At 46.8% G+C, this 20,580-nt stretch overlaps 1 protein-coding gene across 2 annotated transcripts in view; it reads right to left on the bottom strand.

Annotated features, from left to right (window-relative positions):
• The window catches only part of TMEM255A (transmembrane protein 255A), a 57,044-nt gene that overhangs the window by 21,638 nt on the left and 14,826 nt on the right, over positions 1–20,580 (bottom strand). For both annotated transcript variants that reach the window (XM_075940993.2, XM_075940992.2), the window contains exon 3: positions 16,150–16,212. In XM_075940993.2, the coding sequence (XP_075797108.1) occupies positions 16,150–16,212 (63 nt within the window). The remainder of the gene's footprint in view (positions 1–16,149; positions 16,213–20,580) is intronic.

Here is a 20,580-nt window from a genome sequence, read left to right on the forward strand (position 1 = left end):
CTTCCTCCCTCCCCCCCCCCCCCCCGCATCCCCCTCCTGTTCTGCAATGTGATTTGTCCTTTTCATATTTGTTCATTTTTTTAATTGTATCCTTTGGTATATATGGTTGTGACTACTTTCTTCCACTGTTGGATCTGAGGAAGTGGGTCTGGCCCACGAAAGCTCATCATCTAATAAACCATCTTGTTAGTCTTTAAAGTGCTACATTGTCCTGCATTTTGCTTCAGCTAGCCCAGACTAACAGGCTACATTTCTATCACAAACCATGAGACAACTATCCAGCAAAACAGCATGTGATTCTCTGCTGGAGAAGCGTATTGGGGATTTTCTGTGGTAACATCAGGGCAATCCAGATTTTCAAGTGCAAAACTAAGTGTTGTAACAATTCATTTGTTGAACTAGTCAAGTGTGTGTTGCTATTTTTATATTTGCTGTCACACAGTAACACCTATTCCAGTTGTTACATGAACAAAAATACTTGAGTTGTTTCCAAAGAGTTTGTTATTTACTGAACATGCTTGTCAACAAATAACAGATTTTTCCACTCTTCTTGGTTTCTAGGTCAAGATCATTGTGTGCTGAGATTATATGATTTATATGGGAATCCCTGCAATAGACTATTCAAGGAAGAATGTTTTATATATACACAAGTGTGGGATAAGAAGATCCATGACTAGCCTAAGCTGTCTGTATTACAAGACCATGTCACGTCTCTCCTTGACCCATCCATACACTGTCTAATTCAGAGCTTGACCCCTCAACGTTCTCTGCACATAGGTTCTGTTTGTTTTCAGTGGCAGTTCCAGGCATGGAGGATTTGCAGGAATGAACTTTTATGCTAGAAGGTTATCGGGGAAAGGACCATGTGCCTGATTCTCCTTGCAAACCAGCTTTACATCCGTGTGACTCCACTGCCTTAAGTAGAGTTCTCACTTAGGTCCCATCCTGCCCTCAAATCCATATAAAGACCCTAAGAACCATGGCAAGTCCTTCTGAAGTCTGCAGAGCTCTTCGCAGGTACAAGTCTGCCTGCAAGGATCCAGTAGCCAGATGAGTGCCGTGTTCCTGACCGCGAGTGTGAGACAAGAATGAGGTCTGCTGAGTAATAACTAATTGTTTTAGTGCACTGTATTCAGCATCTGAGTGAAGGATTAACAAGAGCTGTTTCCACCCAGCTTTTAGTCTTTATTATACTACAAGCCAGACTCAGGGGAAGAGCTACTGAGCGTCACCAACCTTACGAGCAAGCTCAGAGCCAATTTCTAGGTGAGCACTGAACCCCAAGCCCAATTCTCCGTTTCCCTTGAATTTGAACTGAAACTCGACCATTTCAAATGGATTTCACTTTGATTTTCTGGTCATATTTGGAGCCCAACTACCACAGTTAAACTCAGGAGGTCTGGATCTCTGTGGAACTTGACCATAGTGTTTTGCAAGACTCGAACTTTCAGGACCGATAAAACAGGGAGACGTGCAGTCAACGTGAGTCGCTCCCTAGACAGGCCCTGGCCAACTGTGTCTTGCATCGTGCCCACATGGAGACAAACCCGGAGGCCACAAGGTTGATACTTTGTTCCAGTGGCCATCAAGATTGGGTGGCAGCATGCACCATGTGGTGCCGCTACAATGTGTCCATGTATCAGGAGGTTGATTCACTGAGCTGCATCATCAAGTACTGATGCACTTTTTCTCCTTCCACTTGAGAGGGAAGGGCTCAGGATCAGTGTTTCCTCTAAGCTGCGGGGCAGCGCAGCTTCCTAGGGGATTAATCAACCCTGCCCAGTCAGAGGGGCAGGGCTCTGTGCATGGAGCTGACTGACTGGGCAGGGCTGATTAATCCCCTGTGAAGCTGTGCTGCCAAACTGCTCAGGACACATCTTGCTGTTGGGAAGAGGTTTCTTGCCTTCATCTTCTGCCAGCTGTTCTTTCACCCACTCTATCCCTTTCTCTATGGGGGGCAGGAGAGGGCTGATTTGACTTGCAGTTTTTCTTCCTCACATTCCAATAAATTTCAGCATCAGGCAAACAATAATCCCATCTCCAGCATGGAGAAGAACGGCACAGTGGCAGGTTCAGCTGTCCACACATACAAAGGCTGCTGTGCCACAAGACTGGACCACTGGTTTCTTGAAAGCAGTGACTTGGCAACAGCAGCTCAGCAAGAGACATCTAAAATATCAGTGACAAACACAGAAGCTGTGTCTAGACTGGCAAGTTTTTCCGCAAAATCATCTGCTTTTGCGGAAAAACTTGCCAGCTGTCTACACTGGCCGCTTGAATTTCCACAAAAGCATTGACAATCTCATGTAAGATTGTCACTGCTTTTGCGGAAATACTGTGCTGCTCCCGTTCGGGCAAAAGTCTTTTTCCAAAAAACTTTTGCACAGAAGGGCCAGTGTAGACCGCCCAGATTTGTTTTCCGCAAAAAAGCCCCGATGGCGAAAATGGTGATCGGGGCTTTTTTGCGGAAAAGCGCGTCTAGATTGGCCACGGACGCTTTTCCGCAAAAAGTGCTTTTGTGGAAAAGCGTCCTGCCAATCTAGACGCTCTGTTCCGAAAATGCTTTTAACAGAAAACTTTTCCATTAAAAGCATTTCCGGAAAATCATGCCAGTGTAGACGTAGCCTAAGGGTATGTCTACATTGCAGAATTTTTCCAGAAAAACTTCACCTACGTTCACACTGCAATCGCATTCTTTTGGGAAAAAAATCGAAAGAACAGAGGGGTTTTTCCGACATTGGTAAACCTCTTTCTATGAGGAAGAAGCCTTTTTTTGAAAGAGCTCTTAAATGCGAGATAGCGTCTATTCAGTGCGGACACTATCTTTTGAAAAAGCAGATTGCCTTTTTGATGCACTTTGGCATTGTGGACGCTCTCTTTCAGAAGAAGTTTTTTCGGAAGATCTCTTCTGGAAAAGCTTCTTCCGAAAGAGGCCTGAAGTCCAGACGTAGCCTGAGTCACAAAAGCCAGGGAACTCAGTGCTGAAGGTAATCTGCCACAGAAAAAAATAAGGGGTGTGCGCTATTTTTCGCTCTTCTTCCCAATGTCTAAATAAAAGACCTTGCTTTGCCTATCATCTTTTCTCCTGGAAGACTCCATGGAATAGAGAACAGGTAGAATTTGGACCCCGTTAATAACAGTGAAAGCTGAAACAAAAGGATTTTTAGTCAGGTTGTGGGTTTTTTTTTTTCCTTTTTGCTACCACCTTTCTCATTCAAAGGCCTAATAAACTTTTAGGAGAAAAGCTCTCTTGGCTAATTAGTCATTCCCCCCCCCACATACACACTTTCAATTAGGCCGTGGCTAAAGAGCACATTCCAGTTCCCTGTTAATCGATGCAAGCTGGCAGCCCTAAAGACAGCAGTCAATACTGGCTAGGGTTTTTTGCAAAGGGTTTGTTTATTATACTAATTTAAAAACAAATTTAAAATGTTTAAAATACAATAAAGAAAGGGGGGAATGCCCAATCTACTCTAAGAATATATTGAAGGGGGGAGAAGGTGTGTTCTTAACTCACCTTAGTGAACTCAGGTTAAAAGAGCAGCAAATACACAACAGCTCAGCCATTATCAACTCAAAGTCAATCCCACATTCTCATACGGGCTTTACCATTTGCTGCTAGCCCCAGGGAAATGCCGAACTGTGTCTTCCTGCTATTTTAACCATGGTAGCTAGCCTGAGTTATGAATATTTTATTTAAAAAAACTCCAAGTGAAGACGTGGTCTAAGGAAGGGCTGGCCTTCTGTTGAAGGGGCTAAGTTCTGTTCTTCCCTAATGAACTGTCTTGGTGGTATAGCGTAGTCCAAACCTGTCTGCCAAAGTGCCTATAGAAAACAATGGTCTGATCATGCCCTTGTCAAAAACCTCTTGGCTGTGGTTAATAAGCATGGGGAAGGGAGACTGCTCCTTGCTAGAGTACGCATCCCTCCAAGCCTTTTCTGCCCTCCTTTCCACTTGGTTTCACTTCCCTGCATTCCAGGAGAATGAGACTTCCCTTTGGATAGGTCACTGTTGTGTTCCACACACTGATCTGCCACAGGCTTGAAATCTGACATTTTTCTTTCTCTCTAAATTACCCGCGTCTCTTCAGCAGGCAGTTTAGTGTGTGTGTGTTGAGGGATAGGGCAGTGGGTAAGGGGAAAATAATATGTGTGTGTGTGAAAGATTACAAGCTGTTCATTTTGTCAAGGTTTTTTTTTCTCCCTCGCCCTTACAAAAAAGCAGCTCTGTAGCTGGGTTTATGGGCTATTTCACAAGACACCGTTTGGAGGGAACTGGCTGATTTCCCCTGCAGAACAGAGAAACGCTCTTAACGGCTGTTTCCTATGCTTTTTCCATTCTCTGGTGTTGAGGAAATCAGTTGTTCATTTACTGGCAGGAATGGAAAGTTGCTGTTGCCTATGTGAATGGCCTGCTTTGGTAAAAGGCAGTACAGGATAGGGATGTTAGAGTGTAGTCATTTGTGCCTGTTGGTTATCCAAACAGTTACACGTGGCTCTCAGTCCAGCTCCCAGAAAGGCAGCAACAATGGGCTTAAAAGCTGTCTTCCAGCACACAGAGGCTCCTGGGGAGCTGGCTGCTGCCCTGACAGGTTACACAATTATACGCCTTTGAACATCCCTAGTACCGGGGGTTACATGGCATTGCCAACACTTGCAAATTTCCTGCAAGTCGGTTGGTGTTGGGTGTCTGTCTTGAAGACGCGCCCCTGGAATCACATGACTACTTAAGAGTCTCAAAATGCAAGTAGTAAAAATGCAACCTGCCTCATTATGGAGGGAAGCTTAAAAACATGAACCTGGCCCTTGAAAACCAGAAGCCAAAACAACCCCAAATGACAGCTTAAAAATTATGAGATTTTAATGACTAACATCACTGTTTTCAGCCAGAAATCCCTCCACTGTGAGAGAAAAAGCCATTTTACAGAACAGGGGCACCTCACTTCTGACTATAATATCCAGTTTGCTGCAAGAGGGAGCAGAGGATATTAGCAGGAGGCTTAAGGAAGTCCCGAGCTCAGGTTACTGCCTGCCAGTGACCTGGAAAAGGCTGGCTTATTTCTTTATATTTGAAATCCTTTCTGCTGTGTCTGTCACAGCTCCATAAAACCACCTCAGCCATGGAGGTGCCTCAGGAATAAGAGAAAATGTGAAGGCCCCTACAAGAAAAACACTCAAGCAAGAGGCACAGCACTTGAAGGGAGCGGTCTCTTTGACGCTGATTTCTCTCTTGCTCACAGCAGGCTAATCTCAGAAGTCTCCTTCCCTCACGAGGCAAGGATCAGCCCAGATAGCATGGAGCCTGTCCAAGAGCCCAGAGAACAGGGAGGACAAAGAACATGGAATCTGCCCTGTCTTGACCAAACCACAGAAAACACACTTGTCCATGCGGGTACCCACTGGGATCTAATTAAAACATCCTCTTGCTTTAAATAACTTAAAGGAGGGCAAATGCAACTGGTTGCTGGGAGCAAAAAGCACAATTGCCTCGACTGCCAAGGCTGGTGATCCAAATACACAAATGTTCTGTTGAGAAGGCTGCACTCTTGAAGGGACAATGGGAGGCAGGGATAAATATACGTATGTGAATGGGTAACTGGTTACCCGATAAGCATCAACCTTGTACCAATTAATTGGTCCTGGGAGCAGAAGCTGGCTGCCCCATGTGTAGGAGGGGGGACGGGAGCAGGAGCTGGCCCCCACTTGCGTGCAGCTAGCTGCTACGGCCTCCTGCTGCTGAGCCCCCTACACGAGGGAGGAGGGGAGAGCGAGGGAGCAGGATCCCGCTTGGTCAGTTAACCAGTGAACTCTAAGGTTTAACCGGTTAACTGATTAACTGGGATTTTACATCCCTACTGTCTACACAGAGGAGTTGTACCAGCACAGCAAGAGCAGAATGATTTACTCCACTGTAACTATGCAGGTCCATTTCACCGAGTAGACAAGCCCTTATTAAAACAGGTTGGCAACACATGCAAGCGAGGCAGCTTAATGCAAGCCTAAAATCCCTATGAGAGGAACGTGAGCAGGGCTGGGAGCTGCTACCGGCGCAGGCTGGTAACGCCCATTGACATGATGTGAGCAGATCTGAAAGGAAAGTGGCAAGAGAATACAGCAGATGAGTGTCACGGGAAATAGAGGAAAAGCCAGGAGGAGAGGAGTGTGTGGGAGAATAGAAAGGGAGCGGGAATAGGGAGAAGGGGAGGGGGGCTATAAAAGGGAATAACACAGAGACAACACACACTTACATTTCTTCTGCAGGGAGTGTTCCCAGGAAAATGATCTCCACACTTTCCCTGGGAAAGCCAGAACGTGGATTCTCACAGGGGCTCTTGGGATGAACCATGGCCCAGTCCTCATGTGACAGGCCCCCACATGCCAAGCAAGACCTCTCATTGTGAAAATGCTGCCTTGATGTTTTGCAGACTTCTCTGACTGCCTGAGGGGGCCCAGTCGGAGTCTGAGGTGCAGCTGTTGGCCTATAAAGCCATGTGTAACTTCAGCAATTATCCAGGGCAGTGGAGACTGCAGAGCCACTCTGTAGATTTAGGGCAGTGTAAGGGAGAGAGGGAAGATGACACCTGCACAATTAGGTCAGTCAATTGTTTATTTTCTTCCTTCTTTAAAATAACTTTCTAAATGGAGCATAATGCCTGAAACCTTGTCTTGTCCCACGGCTAATACACATTTCTGTTGGCTGTGTGCGAGCAGCATGCTGTAGTGTTAATCTGAGTACCATAAGAATGAGCCACTGTGATAACTGAAGGTTTTTTTTTTCTGCAAACATGTATTGAGTGTCCCTCTGAACTCCTGTGGAACTACACCAAGCAGTAGGTGGTTGCGGGACCAGGGTCTAAGACAGTAAAGTGTTGTATTTTATTAGCCTCTGTAGTGGTGTGGTGGCCCCCTCTGGAAGAGGAGGGGAGAAAACAGTCTTAGAAAGGCTGTGCAGAGCCCAACTGATGGAGAAAGGGCTTACAGGAAGCCAATCAGGTGAAAGCTAGAAGCAGCCAAGAGGGCCACGCTGGGCCCTATAGGAAAGGCTGTAGAGCAAGAGGAAGGAAGTTTCTCCCTGGAGGGCAAGGGAGAAAGTCTGGCTGCTTAGACTGTGCTGAGTAGGGGCACAAGCAAAGGACAAAGGACCAGGAAGGTGCTGGCGCTATGAGGAAGTGACCTAGGGAAGTGAATAGAGCGGGTTGCAGGAAACACAGCGCATGGCTGTAGCCTAGAACAGTGTTTCTCAACCTTTTTTTTTTTATAAAGTACCTCTTTAAAAAAAATTGTAAGTACCCCCAATACCTACAGTTTTCAGAAATACAAACATTTTTTCTACCATTGCAACACATTGGTTTAAACAACTTAATAGTAGCCAGGCGGGCGATAAAATTTTTGGGTGTAAAAAGGACAAAAATAATAAAGTGCTGTAAAACTTAAAACAAAAATTCAGTTTTTTCCAAGGTTCAGGTGTGTTGACATACCCCACAGAATTCTCTCAAGTGGGTACTCGTACCACTGGCTGAGAAACACTGCCCTAGAAGGTTCCTGTGGCAGGACCTGGAGTAGTGAGCAGGTCTGAATTTCCCTCTCCTATTTGCACACCTGCTTCTTGAGGAGTATGACCGACCCAGACCGTAGTTTATCCCTGAGGTGAGGGGCTAAGTTTTGGACTGCAGTTGTCCATGGAGGCAGGTGCCCGGACTGAGGACTCCTGGTTCCCCGTGAAGGGGGAGAACAAAGCTGGGACACAGCTGGAGAGCTTTACCCTGAGGGGGGCTCAGTGTCCAGGAGAGACACGGGTCCAAGATCTGAAGAAGGGGGAGACAGCGCAACAGATAACGGGTGAGACATCACTCCAAGAGGGTGCACGGCAGCTGAACTAAGCTAATTCCCAGAATGACCAGCAGAAAACGCTGTGGTGCGGAGTCTGTGCCCCATTACACTCGCATTTTGAGCAGCCTGGCACTGCCTCAGGGTCCTACAGGGCTGCTGCCTGGGAGCCATGTCCAGAGCCTGCTTATGGCACCCCCCCCCCCCACTCCCTGCCCCAGGTCACCACTCAGACCCTTTGCACTCTCCCTCCCCTAGATCACAATTCTCTCTCAGACCCTGCACCTCCTCCTATACGCCCCCCCCAGCCAGAATCCTCTGCTGCATCCATACCCCCTCCCAGACCCTGCACCCTAATCCCCTGGCCCAGATCACAACCCGCTCCTTCATCCACACTCCCTCTCAGAACCCACACCCTCTCCTGCACCCCAGTTCCTTTCTGCACCCAACCTCCATCCCAAACCACACCCCCCTCCACAGAAAAGTGTGGCCCTTGACCCAGGGCTGGCCTTACCATGAGGCAAAATGAGGCATCCACCTCAGGTGCCAGACTGTGAGGGTGGGGGGAGCGCCACTAGGACCTACAGTGTAGAAAATTGTGTCTGCTGCTGGTGCATAAGTATTCTCTCTGCTTTAGATGCACAGAGGTGGTGGAGGGCCGTGCTGGAGGAAGGAGGGCACAAGAGACATAACAGACAGGCAGGAGAAAGGAGGCATGGGGGCGTCATTTGAGCTCCCCGCCTCAGGTGCCAAAATGTTGTAGGCCGGCCCTGCCTTGACCACTTACCACAATCTTGGAGAGGCTCCCCCCTATTGAAAATTGCTGCCTATCACTGGCACACAGACACAGGAAGGTATCTGCATGGCAACGTAATTTCCATTCTGATACTGGAGAAGCTACCCAGGAGATGATTATGGAGGCACTGTTAGCAGCTCTACACTGAAGGTTGTGCTGAGTTCTAATCTATTCTATGAAGGGAAGAAAGCCCTTCTATTTGCAGGGACAAATCCATACTTTACAGCAGGGCTACTCAACATGCGGCTCACGGCCCGTTTGTTTGTGGCCCGCAGTGCGGTTTGGGTTTGCCCGGGGCTCAACATGTGGCGCGTGGGTGGTGTCCTTTGAACATGGCCTCCACTGGGAACATGCTCCACAACGGCGAGTCAATAGAATGGTCTTCTGTTGAGATGCATTTTAGTAGTTAAATTCCTGGACTGTCATTGCTCAGTAAAAGTGCTGTCATATGGGTGGAAATTGGGTCAATGTTGCATTTTATTAATATTGGCAGAACTGACTTAAATAGGGCCTACGTGTTGTGTAGTCTTGCCTTCATCTTTGTATTCATGCCTGTCAGTGTGAAAGGAGCTATTTGCATTTATTTGCATATATTTTTGCATGTATACAACCACACTTAAGTTGCGGCCCTCGGCATGTGCTGTATCGTTGTGGCTGCCGGGGATTCCAAAATTGAGAGCCCTGCTCTACAGGGTAATACGTGGAAGCAAGGATACGAGGGGCAGTGGACCAAATGCTTTTCCTCAGTGCTGCGCAGTTCTGCTGAAGGCTTTTACTAAGCTAATGCACTGAACAGTTCATGGATTAACCAGTGTTTTTAAAGCCCTGAACAATTCCAGTGACTATTATGGAAAAAAACGACAAGGTGTCTGACAGGAATAAAGCGCCAGCAGTAGACACACTCAACACACAGACAGGGACAGTGTTCTAAGAGCTAGTTGCCAGCAAAGGTGCAGTCACCAGCCAGCCTAAGGTCCTGGTATGATCCTTGCTGGGGGAGGGAGGAGGGTGTCAGAGATACCTTTCTGGACTAGCCCAAGGGCAATGTCCTTTATCTGCTGTCAAACCAGGCCTGGTCTATCTGTGAACAGGAGATCGACCTAGCTACATTGGTTTTAGGGCTGTGAAAAAACATGCATCTCTATCACCAGAGTCAGGCTGAACTAGTCCCCAGCATAGATGCAGCCAGGTCGATGGAAGGATTCTTCCATCAACTTTGCTATTGCCGCTCAGAGAGGACTACCAACAGTGATGGGAAAAACCTCTTCCATCGACGTAGGAAGTGTTGAGGTTGCAGCTATGGAATAGATGTGCCCTGAGTCTAGGCCGCTCTTGGCTTTGAAAAAACAAAACAGAGCCAACTTCAAATCACTCTTATTTTATAGACTGACCACAAAGAATTCAGAGCAGAGGGCAGGAGTAATATGATCGTGGTTACTCAGCCAGCGCCTAAAATATGCTGGTGCTGCAGCACGGTGAGCCATCCGCCAGCAGCAGACAAGCTTGATGGAGGGTCCTGACCACATCACAAGGGAACGTGCTGCTCTTGCAACAAACAAGGGTGGCAACAAATACGGGTGGGTTGAAGTGAAACAAACACCTTGACACCGCATCAGACAAAGGGAGGGCAGGTTCTCTGCTATCACGGCAACATTTGTTACAGCTGCACCTACTGCGGCAACACATCTTGTTACAGTGTGGAAGCCATCTTCATGCATAATTTGCCCACCCAGTGCTCTGCAGTGAGCCCAGCGCTCATGAATCGGAGAGCTGGACAACAGGGGCTAGCACTAGGATCAGCAAGGGCAGGTGCTACTCCAACTCTGCCAACTTATTTTGGCCCTAACCAGCAGCACCTGCATGCCTGGACTTCTCCTGCAGAGGCAGCCAGCTGAGCCAAACTGTATTACTGATGTTGATGAATGTTGAGGTACTCAGCAAATACATTCATCTGAACCCCCAAAACGTGCAGGATTTTGGAGAGTAGAATAGTCACACACACATTCCTGGAATACTAGACTTTCTTGGATTTCTGGGAATGGCACAACTCCAACCCCACTGGTATGGCTGCATATAGTGCATGCAAGATCATGCCAGTGTGGGTAGAGCGGTGCACTCCTCAAAATTGCATCCTCCATTCAGTCCTGGGCAAAATCCTGTTTGGTTTTGTCACAGTGCGGGACAGGGGACAAGCCATCCAAGGGGAGGGCTGTCTGGTTTAAAACTGGTCGAGGGGCCTCCGGTTTGTTGAAATGTCCGAGACAGTCAGTTTCAGTGCACAAACACGAGACCTGTGATTGTAAACCATTACAGCTGAATGTGTCTAGCTGCCAAACGATGGAACCCCCAAAACATGGGGAGTTCAGATTCCTGGAGCCGCATCTGAGGCCTGGTCTATACTACGTGGTTAGGTCAAAGTGAGCTGCCTTGCATCAGTCTAGATGTGAAGTGGCTGACATAAATGCCTCTCTATGCTGCTAGAATACCATCATCTCCCCCAAGGCCTTGCCCTACGTAGCCCAGCACCAACACAGAGGGTGTGTCTAGACTACAGGGTTTTTTCGAAAAAAGGCTACTTTTTTCGAAAATACTTAACCTGCATCTAGACTGCAGCTGCGTTCTTCCGAAAGTAAATCGAAAGAACGCGGCAGTTTTTTCGATCGCAGTAAACCTCATTTTACGAGGAATGACGCCTTTTTTCGAAATTACTCTTTCGAAAAAAGGCGCTATTGAATACAAACTGTGCTTTTTTGAATGAGTGTCTAGACTCTCTTTCGAAAAAGTGGCTCACTTTTTTGAAAAATCTGCTTGTAGTCTAGACACTCTCTTTCAAAAGAGGCTTTTTTGAAATAATCTTTCGAAAAAGCCTCTTTCGAAAGAGGCTTGTAGTCTAGATGTACCTAGAGAGGGGGAAGGGGGAAAGGAGACTGCAGGGGCAGAAGCTATGGAGGGCAGGTTGTTGTCAACTCTCCTGGTTTGCTGCAATGGCGTCTGGTCCAGGAGAGTTAGCAGCTCTGGAGCAGGGCAGGAGGGAGGAGGCGTGGGCAGCACAAGTGCAGGCTGGAGGAGTAGAGGGTGGCCATGTTGCTGGCCAGAGAAAAGTGATGCTTTGAAGGGGCAACTGTTGCTTCTCTCCAGCCACCAGCTGTACAGCTGCCCCCTGCTCCTCCAGAGTCCTTTGGCCTGCACTTGTGCCACTCACTGCCTCCTGGTGAATGGGGGCTGGACACAGAGCCATGGAGGGGGCAGTTGGGATGGGATGGGGCTGCTGGAGCCAGTGCTGAGCCTGTGGGGAGGGGCCTGGCCAGGAGGTAGGGCTGCTAGAACCCTGTCGCTGAGGCTGGGGCGCCGGGGGAGATGGGCACCACTAAATATAAAGCAAAGATCCATGGATTTGCAGGGCTCCAGCAGTAACTTCCTATATACTCTTGAGTGGGAAAATAGGCCAAACCATCCAGTATTCTCTGGAAAGTGCCACCTAGAGGCTGGGTTCAGCATTGCATTTAGTTGAAAGGAAGATTTTTAAGCAAGGGGGGGATTCACACACCACCAGTTCCTACAGAGCAGCGGCTTCTAAACTGATCCGCGGACCAATTTTTGGTGGTCTGTAAAGAGCTGGCTGTTCCCACAAAGCTAACCCTCTGTTTCCCTTCCTCAGTCACATTAAACAGACAGCGTAGGACACTTTCAATGCCTTCCCCCACATTCGTTTTCAATGTAAGCAATTATTATAATCGTCACGGGGCTGCGAGTGACAACTGTGGATGTGAGGGGAGCTGTGAATGAGCCAGACCTCCTGTCTACAGTATGCTATAAAAAAGTGTGAGAACCTGCTAGACAGCCCCAGCAGGGACACTGATGTATCTTGTTTCTCTGTCTTTTATGGCTTCTCATATCTATGGTTTGGATCCTTTTGTTACTGGATGAAAAATATATCTCTTGTTTTATGCTAGCCTGTTGGAGAGGGGCTTGAAAATAAAGCCTTAAGGAATAAAGAACATGATCGAATCCCACCCCCAGATGCACTGCAATAAAATACTTTTGCTTATGAAGCCTGAGAAGTTGATCATGTTTCAGTTACAATCTGCTTCTCCACTTCCACCACCTACATTACTCAGTGACACTGCTCTAGAAATACATAACTATCTCATGGACATTTCATCTATTTTTTTCCCAAAACACACCATTGTTTCCAGAAGGGTTGTAAGTCTTAATCACTCTGGAGCTGTTTGTAGGATTGGTACGGGCTAGCCCTCCATAGAAATCATGCCACATCATTTGGCCTTAAAATAAATATGTGATCTATTTTTAGACGGATTGCTTAAATACGATACGGCTAAAACCAAATTTTGTGCTCCCCTCAGAAAAGTGACTTATTACAAAATGATATGATCACAAGAAAGGCATGGGGCTTTATTGTATCCTGGCCCAGTCCAGCTAAGCACTGATGCATGTGCTTAACTTTAAGCACTCGAATAGTTCCACTGATCTTAAGGGAAGAATGCACAGGCTGAATCTGCTTCAAGTTAAGCCTGTGATTAAATATTTTCCTGGATTACATCAGACTCCTCCGCTTGTACCAATTTTTGCTTCTTAACAATAGCACAAAAAGGCTGTTTACAATTTTTCTTTCTTGTGTTTTTATTTTATTTTATTTGTTTCGCTGGAGTAATTTCAGGGGTTCTCTAAGGATGTACATTATTAGCTGTCAAACTTCAGCTGAAAGGATGGGGGAGGGAAGATGTCAATTCTTTAACAAAGGCTTCCTTTCTCCAAGGAATTAGTCAGGCATTGAAGTTAAATGGATACTAGCAAAAAAGTCTTTGAGAACAGAACACAAACTCTCACAGTTCATCCCTGTTTCAGCTGCGCTCACACTAACTCTTTCTTTGACTGCTTTCCAGCACCTCATGCCTGGAGTTTGTCCTCCATAGGGTTTTGCAGCTGGTACCTTCCATTGGTGACACAAAGGGCCCTGCAAGAGCCTTCGACTACTCCCTGAAGTTTCTAAAGTAGGGGTGGGAAACCTCAGGCCCAAGGGCTGGATGTAGCTCCCGGCTTGCTTGAATCTGGCCCCCGAGCCTCAGGGCTCTCCCCCCCAGCATTGGGGAGCCTGCGCTGGCACTCCAGCTCCCCCACTGCCCCACCGTGGGGCTGAAGCTCGCAAAATCTACTAGCCTGGGTCTGCCTAGGCTCTGGTGTGGGAGGAGAATGTGGGAAATGTCTTTTTCTTCTCAGATGGGGGCCACGTCAGAGGAGGTTTGGTTTTGGTTTTTTTTTTTTCTTTTTTTTGCTTTTTGTTGCTTCTCACTTGTGTGCGGCCTCCGACTGATTTTTCTGTGGGTCAGCAGCCCCTGACCCAAAAAAAAAAGGTTCCCCGCCCCTCATCTAAAGCAGCGGTTCCCAACCTTTTCCAGATGGGGACCCATTTTGACAATTCAGAAAGACTTGGCGACCCAAGGCAATTCAAAAAGGGGGGGGAGGAGTGGGGGCAGAGCCACCTGGGGAGACACTTGGCGACCCTTTTGAAATGTAATGGTGACCCATAGCTTGGGAAACCCTGATCTAAAGGCATAGCTGCAGTTTCCTAAGTTGCCCCCCTTCTCTGCAACTTCCTCCTCTTTTTATACTGAAATCACCTGATTCCAGGGGAGCTGACAGGACTGCCAGGACCCTGGACATTGTGGGGTGGAGGGACTCTGACTTGTGCACCCAGAAGGGATGGAGTTGGGACAGACAGCCCCCAGCACTGCCTGGACAGTGCTAGGGATGTCAACGTGTAATCAATTATACGATTAACTGATAAGCCTAGTATTACCGGTTAATCTTGTCAATTACATGCATTCCCCTCCCCCCCCCTTGCTGCTTTGCAGTAGCCTCTCCCACTCCCTCCCTCCCTTGCACAACAGCTTCTGTGCATGGGGAGGTTGGACCCCCACGGACAGGGGCTTCTGCCTCTGTATCAGAGGCAGCAGCACGAGGTGGCAGGGGGCTCCCTGAGAGTGGGGCCGGAGCGCACTGCCAGCCCTGCCCCTGGGGACTATCCAATAGTTGTGTAACAGCTAAGATTTCATGCGGTTACGCGACTATTCAGTTACTCGATATCTAACATCCCTAGCCAGCGCAGTGCCCCCACCCCGCCGGCCCTCAGAGCCAGCCAGAGAGCTTGGCATGGGGTTCTCCAGCATGCAGCACTTCCACAGTAGTTTTAAAGGGCCTGGGAAACTGGCCATCCGCACTGCTGCAGTAGCAGCCGGCCCTTTAGAATCAGCAGGCCGCTAGAGTTGCCAGGAGTCCAGTATTCTACCGGTCAGTCCGGGATTTGCGCTTTGTCCAGTAAAAAAAAAAAAAAATCAGAAAATACTGGACACGTGCAATGTCCGGTATTTTCTGATTTTTCCAGCTGCGCACCGGTCGGAAGCCTGGCAGGGCAGGGGGACCGGCTGGAAGATGCGGCCACGATCGGCACTAGGAGCCGGCGATTGCACAAAAGCCTGGCGGGGGTTGGGAGAGTGGCTGGGACTCCCAGACACTCCCCCACCCCCCGCCAGGCTTCTGCGCAATCACAGGCTCCCAGCGCCAATCGTGGCCCCGCCTCCCAGCCTGGGAGTCCCAGCTGGCAGGTGGGCTGCAATCGCCGCTCTGGGCGCGTCAGAAGCCTAGTGGGGGCAGGGGGAGTGGCTGGGAGTGGGGCGCGATCGGCGCTGGGAGCTCTCTACAATCATTTCAGCTGCAGGACAGAAAGGAGTTCTATAGCCTTAGCTTTAGAGGAAACGAACACAATGAAAATAGCATACACATTTGCACAATTACTTCTAAGCCTCTTTACATAGAGATGGTGTAGGATGAAGACTGTTTATAATAAAGTTAAGTATTAAACATAGCATGTGTGTTCATGGCAGTGGGGGGTTTTTTTGGGGGGGGGGCTCAACAAATTTGTAGCCTGCGTGTTCGGTATTTTTTGGGAGACCACCTGGCAACCCTATAGGCTGCAGGGCAACTGCCCCCATTCGCAGGCCGGTTTGATCCCTCTCACATGGCTCATTCTGAAAAAACTTAGGCCCTGGCTCTCCAGTCCATAGACAAGTAAGCCTGTTAATACCTGTAACAGGAGTGTCATGTGTAGGCACCAGCAAAGCAGACATTCTGGAAGGAAGGACCGCGGCTCCAGGCTTAAAAAGTATTTTCTGTGTATCACTTATGCTCTTGTGCTGGCTGCCTTTACTCTGGAGATTGGGGCCAGATCCTCAGCTGGTAACAACAGAGCAGCGCTACTGACCTCAATGGAACGTCAGTGAATGACAGCAGCTGAGTAGCTGTCCCTTTAAAATAAACTTAACTACAAACCAGACAAGGAACTGGAAGCTCATTCATTACTGTTCAGCTAGTCTACAAAAATGCAAGGCTGACAAACGCAGTACTCTAGTGCTAGACAAACGCGTTCTAGCACTTTTTAAAAGGCTTTTATAACTTATTACTATTGTTTAGGTAATTTTAAAAATTAGCTACACAAATACTGAACTTACCATTTGTCTTTTGTTTTCTATCAAGTTTGATCCAATTATTCCAAGAAATGACCCAAAACCAAGCTGAAAAACAACATATTGCAAATGTTTACATACAGAAGATACACAGCATTATTAGCATGCACACAGAGTAGGGTTAGAACAGAAGCAACAAAATATGTTTCAAATATTTAACCATTTCTCTTTGTAAAAGAGGCCCAAACTTAAAATCTCAAGACGCTCAAGAAAATAAATGTTGGAATAATGGTAGTGGTGTAATGCTTCTAATACTTCCTACCTGAAACTGCTGAATACACAGTTTACATGGCAATACAATTACTTCTAACATATAAAACTAAATATTTATACATGCGTGTATCACTATAGATAACATTTTGAAATGGGCAAATGGATGCACAATGAAGATGTTTATTGCTGGTCTTCTTGGAAAAAAGTTGGCTCCCTCAGGCTTCCCCAGCAAACATTTCTGCATGCAAGTAACTTTGTGTATATGGAGTAGACCCACTGAAACCAATGGGACAATACAATACATGTTTGCAAAATCTGGGCCTAAGTGACTGTACCAAAGATCACCAAAATCTAAGTTAAACAATGATATTGTTCGTCATCACTCATTCAAAGTAAATGTTTATATTTATTGCACTGACATTCATATTAGCACTCATTTAACTACTTCCCTTCCTACCTCATTTGAAGGGGTGCCACAAGATGCTTTTGAGGGCAATTAACAATAATCCTAAAGCAAACTATTATAAAATAATTTCACTGCATTTAGCATAATGTCTCGGTACAACAGATCCGACTTTGCCTGTTTTATATAGTCTGTTTATTTACTTACTGATTGAATGCTACTGATCCTCTCATTAAGTCCGAAAACCCAACTCATCGGATATTGTAGGTTTTAAGGTTTTTGATTTAGGTGCCAAGAAATAAAACAGAAAAGAGTGTCTCTGAATGACCACATTAGAAGGATTCAAAGAACTGAGTCAAGTAGCTTGTGATCACAACATTTATATTTTGAGGAAGGAAAATTGGTTTATACAAACTACATTAATAGAAATGTCCATGATATTTAGCCCACTACAAAGGGGATGAAAACAGATGTTTGGATTTAAGTCCTTCCCTGCTTTGTTTGCAAACCAAATTATCCAATATTATTGTGTAATGCAAAAGAACCAAAAATGAAAGTCACTGGTCTCTTTTCTTTGTTTAAACTGAGCAAAAAGGAATCTAACAGCAAAAGTCACAAAAATCAAATTAAATTTTTTAAATTATTTCAGCATAGGAATCTACAGCATTATTAGCAACAAAGCAATAGATATTACTTTTCACCTGACAGCATATAAGTAGCAGAGAAAGGGGGTGACAAGTATCTAGAGCAGATATTTAAGAAAACTCTTGCATGTGTCTGTACAAAATCAATTCAGCATACATTTGAAGAGAAATGTGCATGTGGATGTAGAGAATAGCCACAAACCAAAAGGTGAAATGCAATAATTCAAAGTGAAAAATACAAATGAAACTTGTGCAGGTGTAGCAGTAACAGTGTCTATTAGAGATGTCATCATGTAGATGACTACATGATTAACCAATATTCCCCAAGTGGAGAAAAGCTTTGAATTTAAGAAATCTGAAGTCTCTAAAGACCAAAGACAAATAGAAAGAATCCAAGCTTAGAACTTAAAAAAAAAACACTCACGATTTTTAGGCCAATCCTATTTTTGGACCTGGCTCATGATTTGCGAACACATGAGGAAGTCTTGCTCAGCCCACCAAATATTTCCTTATATACCTTTCACTCCAATTCTCTGCTCACAGGTTAAATTGAATTTAAAATACAAGAGGGAAAACACACCAACAAAAAGACTTATCCTCAAAACATGATCATAAGAATCTACAGTAAACCTCCGATAATCTGGCACCTTTAGGACTCAGGGGGTGCCGGATTATCAGATATGCCGGACTATTGGAAGGGGGGGCTATGAGAGGTCTGGGGCGGGGGGGGATGCCACCTCAGACCCCTCATAGTCCCCCCCTTCCAATAGTCCGGCTCTGCCCCAGGCATCCCCGATTCAGCCGCTGCTGGTCAGTTTCAGCAGCAGCTGAATCCGGGACGCCTGGGGCAGAGCAGCTGGGGTGCTGCCGGGTTGGTCCAGTAGCACCGCCCCTTGGTGCTGCGAGACCAACCCGGCAGCACCCAGCTGCTTTTGGGGATGCCTGGGATAGAGTAGATGGGGTGCTGTCGGGTTGGTCCCGCAGCGCCGAGGGGTGGGCGCTACGGGACCAACCCGGCAGCACCCCAGATGCTCTGCCCCAGGCATCCCCGATTCAGCCGCTGCTGAAACTGACCAGCGGCTGACTTGAATCAGCCGGTGGTCAGTTTCAGCAGCAGCTGAATCGGGGACGCCTGCAGCAGAGCAGCTGGGGTGCTGCCGGGTTGGTCCCGTAGCGCCCGTCCCTGCTCTCGTAGCACCCCAGCTGCTCTTCCCCAGGCATCCCCAAGAGCAGCTGGGGTGCTGCCGGGTTGGTCCCACAGTCCCGAGGGGCAGCGCTACAGGACCAACCCGGCAGCACCCCAGCTGCTCTGCCCCTGGCTTCCCCGATTCAGCTGACGGTCAGTTTCAGCAGAATCGGGAAAGCTGGGCGCAAAGCAGCTCCAATTGTCCAGCAGCCGGAGCACTTCCGGGTTCCTGATGGTGCCGGACCATCAGGAGTGCTGGAGCATTGGATGCCGGACTAATGGAGTTTTACTGTACTATCCTGAATAATATCCTGCACAAGGCACACTGGCAAAAAGAGGCAAGGTCCCTGCAGAATGTATCAAGTGAAAAGGCACATACTTAGCTAGCTCTGCTAAACAATAAAATTAACCCCAGATATCTTGATGTTGATTTATGAATTTTGCCGATAACCAATAGCAGGAAAAGAGTAAAGTGTCAAGTAATAATTTCTATGATTTCCTATTTGATAGTGTTCTTTTGGGGTGGGAATACCTGAACTTTAATCACTTGAACAGTGGGAGGATAGTTTTGAAAAGGAAACACAGAAGCCTGCTCAGTAAAATACTTTATAGGAAGGACAGTCCAGGACTTAAGTTACTAGCCTGGGACATTTTGGGGGATCAAGGAATGGAATCCAGATCTCCAGACTTCCTTGGTCATGTCTCTTAATCTCTCTGTGCCTCAGTTCTCCATCTGCAAATAGGTAAGTTTCCTGCCTCACAAGGGTGTTGTGAGGATAAATACATAAAAATACTGTAAGGTGCACAGGTAATTTAGTGATGAGGGTCAGATAAGGTACTATAGTAGTAATTAAAAAGAGATTTGTTCTTAGTTTGTTCCCTTATCTTATTACCTGTAATAATTTCACTTCTCTTAGCACGAATAATTCATATTTTATTAGAATAGCAACTGAACATGTCAGGTGGGTTCCTTAACTGTTTGTTTTTATTGTTCAGACTTGGTTGTACAGCTTTTTACAGACACAATTACAGTAGCAGCCAGGATCAGTCTGTGGGAAAAGCAATACAAGCACTGCCACCTGAAGTCCACAAGCTACTGCTCCTGGTTACCAAGATTATCTTTAAACCAGATTCTAGCATGATCAGCACAAAAAATGATTTTATATTTTTAACCTCCAAAGAAAAGGCAAAGCCCTGTTCCAATTAAAATCAAGTGTTAAATTCCCCACTAATTTCAATGAAATGGAAGCAGGCCCTTAATTGGTTCTATTCAAACAACAAAATCATGTCATGAGGAGGTACTTGGATAAACAGAAGACGTTCTCATCTGCATAGCTCCCTAAATTGAGCCTGTCTACACTGCTACTTTTCTGTGCTGTAACTTTCTCACTCATGGTGTGAAAAAGCACCTCCCTCTGAGTGCAGCAAGTTACAGCGCTGTAAAGCGCCAGGGTAAGCAAGCCCCCAGGCGCTGTTAGCTACTCCCCACATGGAGCTGGTTTACCGACAGCACTGGGAGAGCTCTTTAAACTTACAAGTGTAGACAAAACTGGAGTCACCACACTGAACCACCTCTTGAGGAGAGCCACCCTTCAAAGAAACAAGTAAACTGGTAAGCCATAGGCACAGATCAGAGGGCCAGGAAGATTTGGCAGTAGCAATCTCACTAGAATAGCATTGGACAAAACCAGGACAACAATTGGTGCCTCTGCCCAATCCGGAGGGTGGAGAAAACCTTCTCTTCTACCTAAAATAAATCAAACTTTACTTGCTGCACTCAGACTCAGTAACTATGTTGGCCATAACTTCTCCCATTCCGGTGAGGTGTAAACCATTCACAGTGTGTTAGTGTTTCACAGGAAAGCTACATACAGAACAAAACAGATACTGTTCTCAGCAGACAGACCAAAGGCTTAACAGGAATCCTGGGTACAGCCCGTGATCGTCTTGTGAAAGGCCACAAGCCTCAG

Source organism: Pelodiscus sinensis, chromosome 13 (assembly GCF_052426305.1).
Source record: "Pelodiscus sinensis isolate ZL-2025 chromosome 13, ASM5242630v1, whole genome shotgun sequence".
Lineage (NCBI taxonomy): Eukaryota > Metazoa > Chordata > Testudines > Trionychidae > Pelodiscus > Pelodiscus sinensis.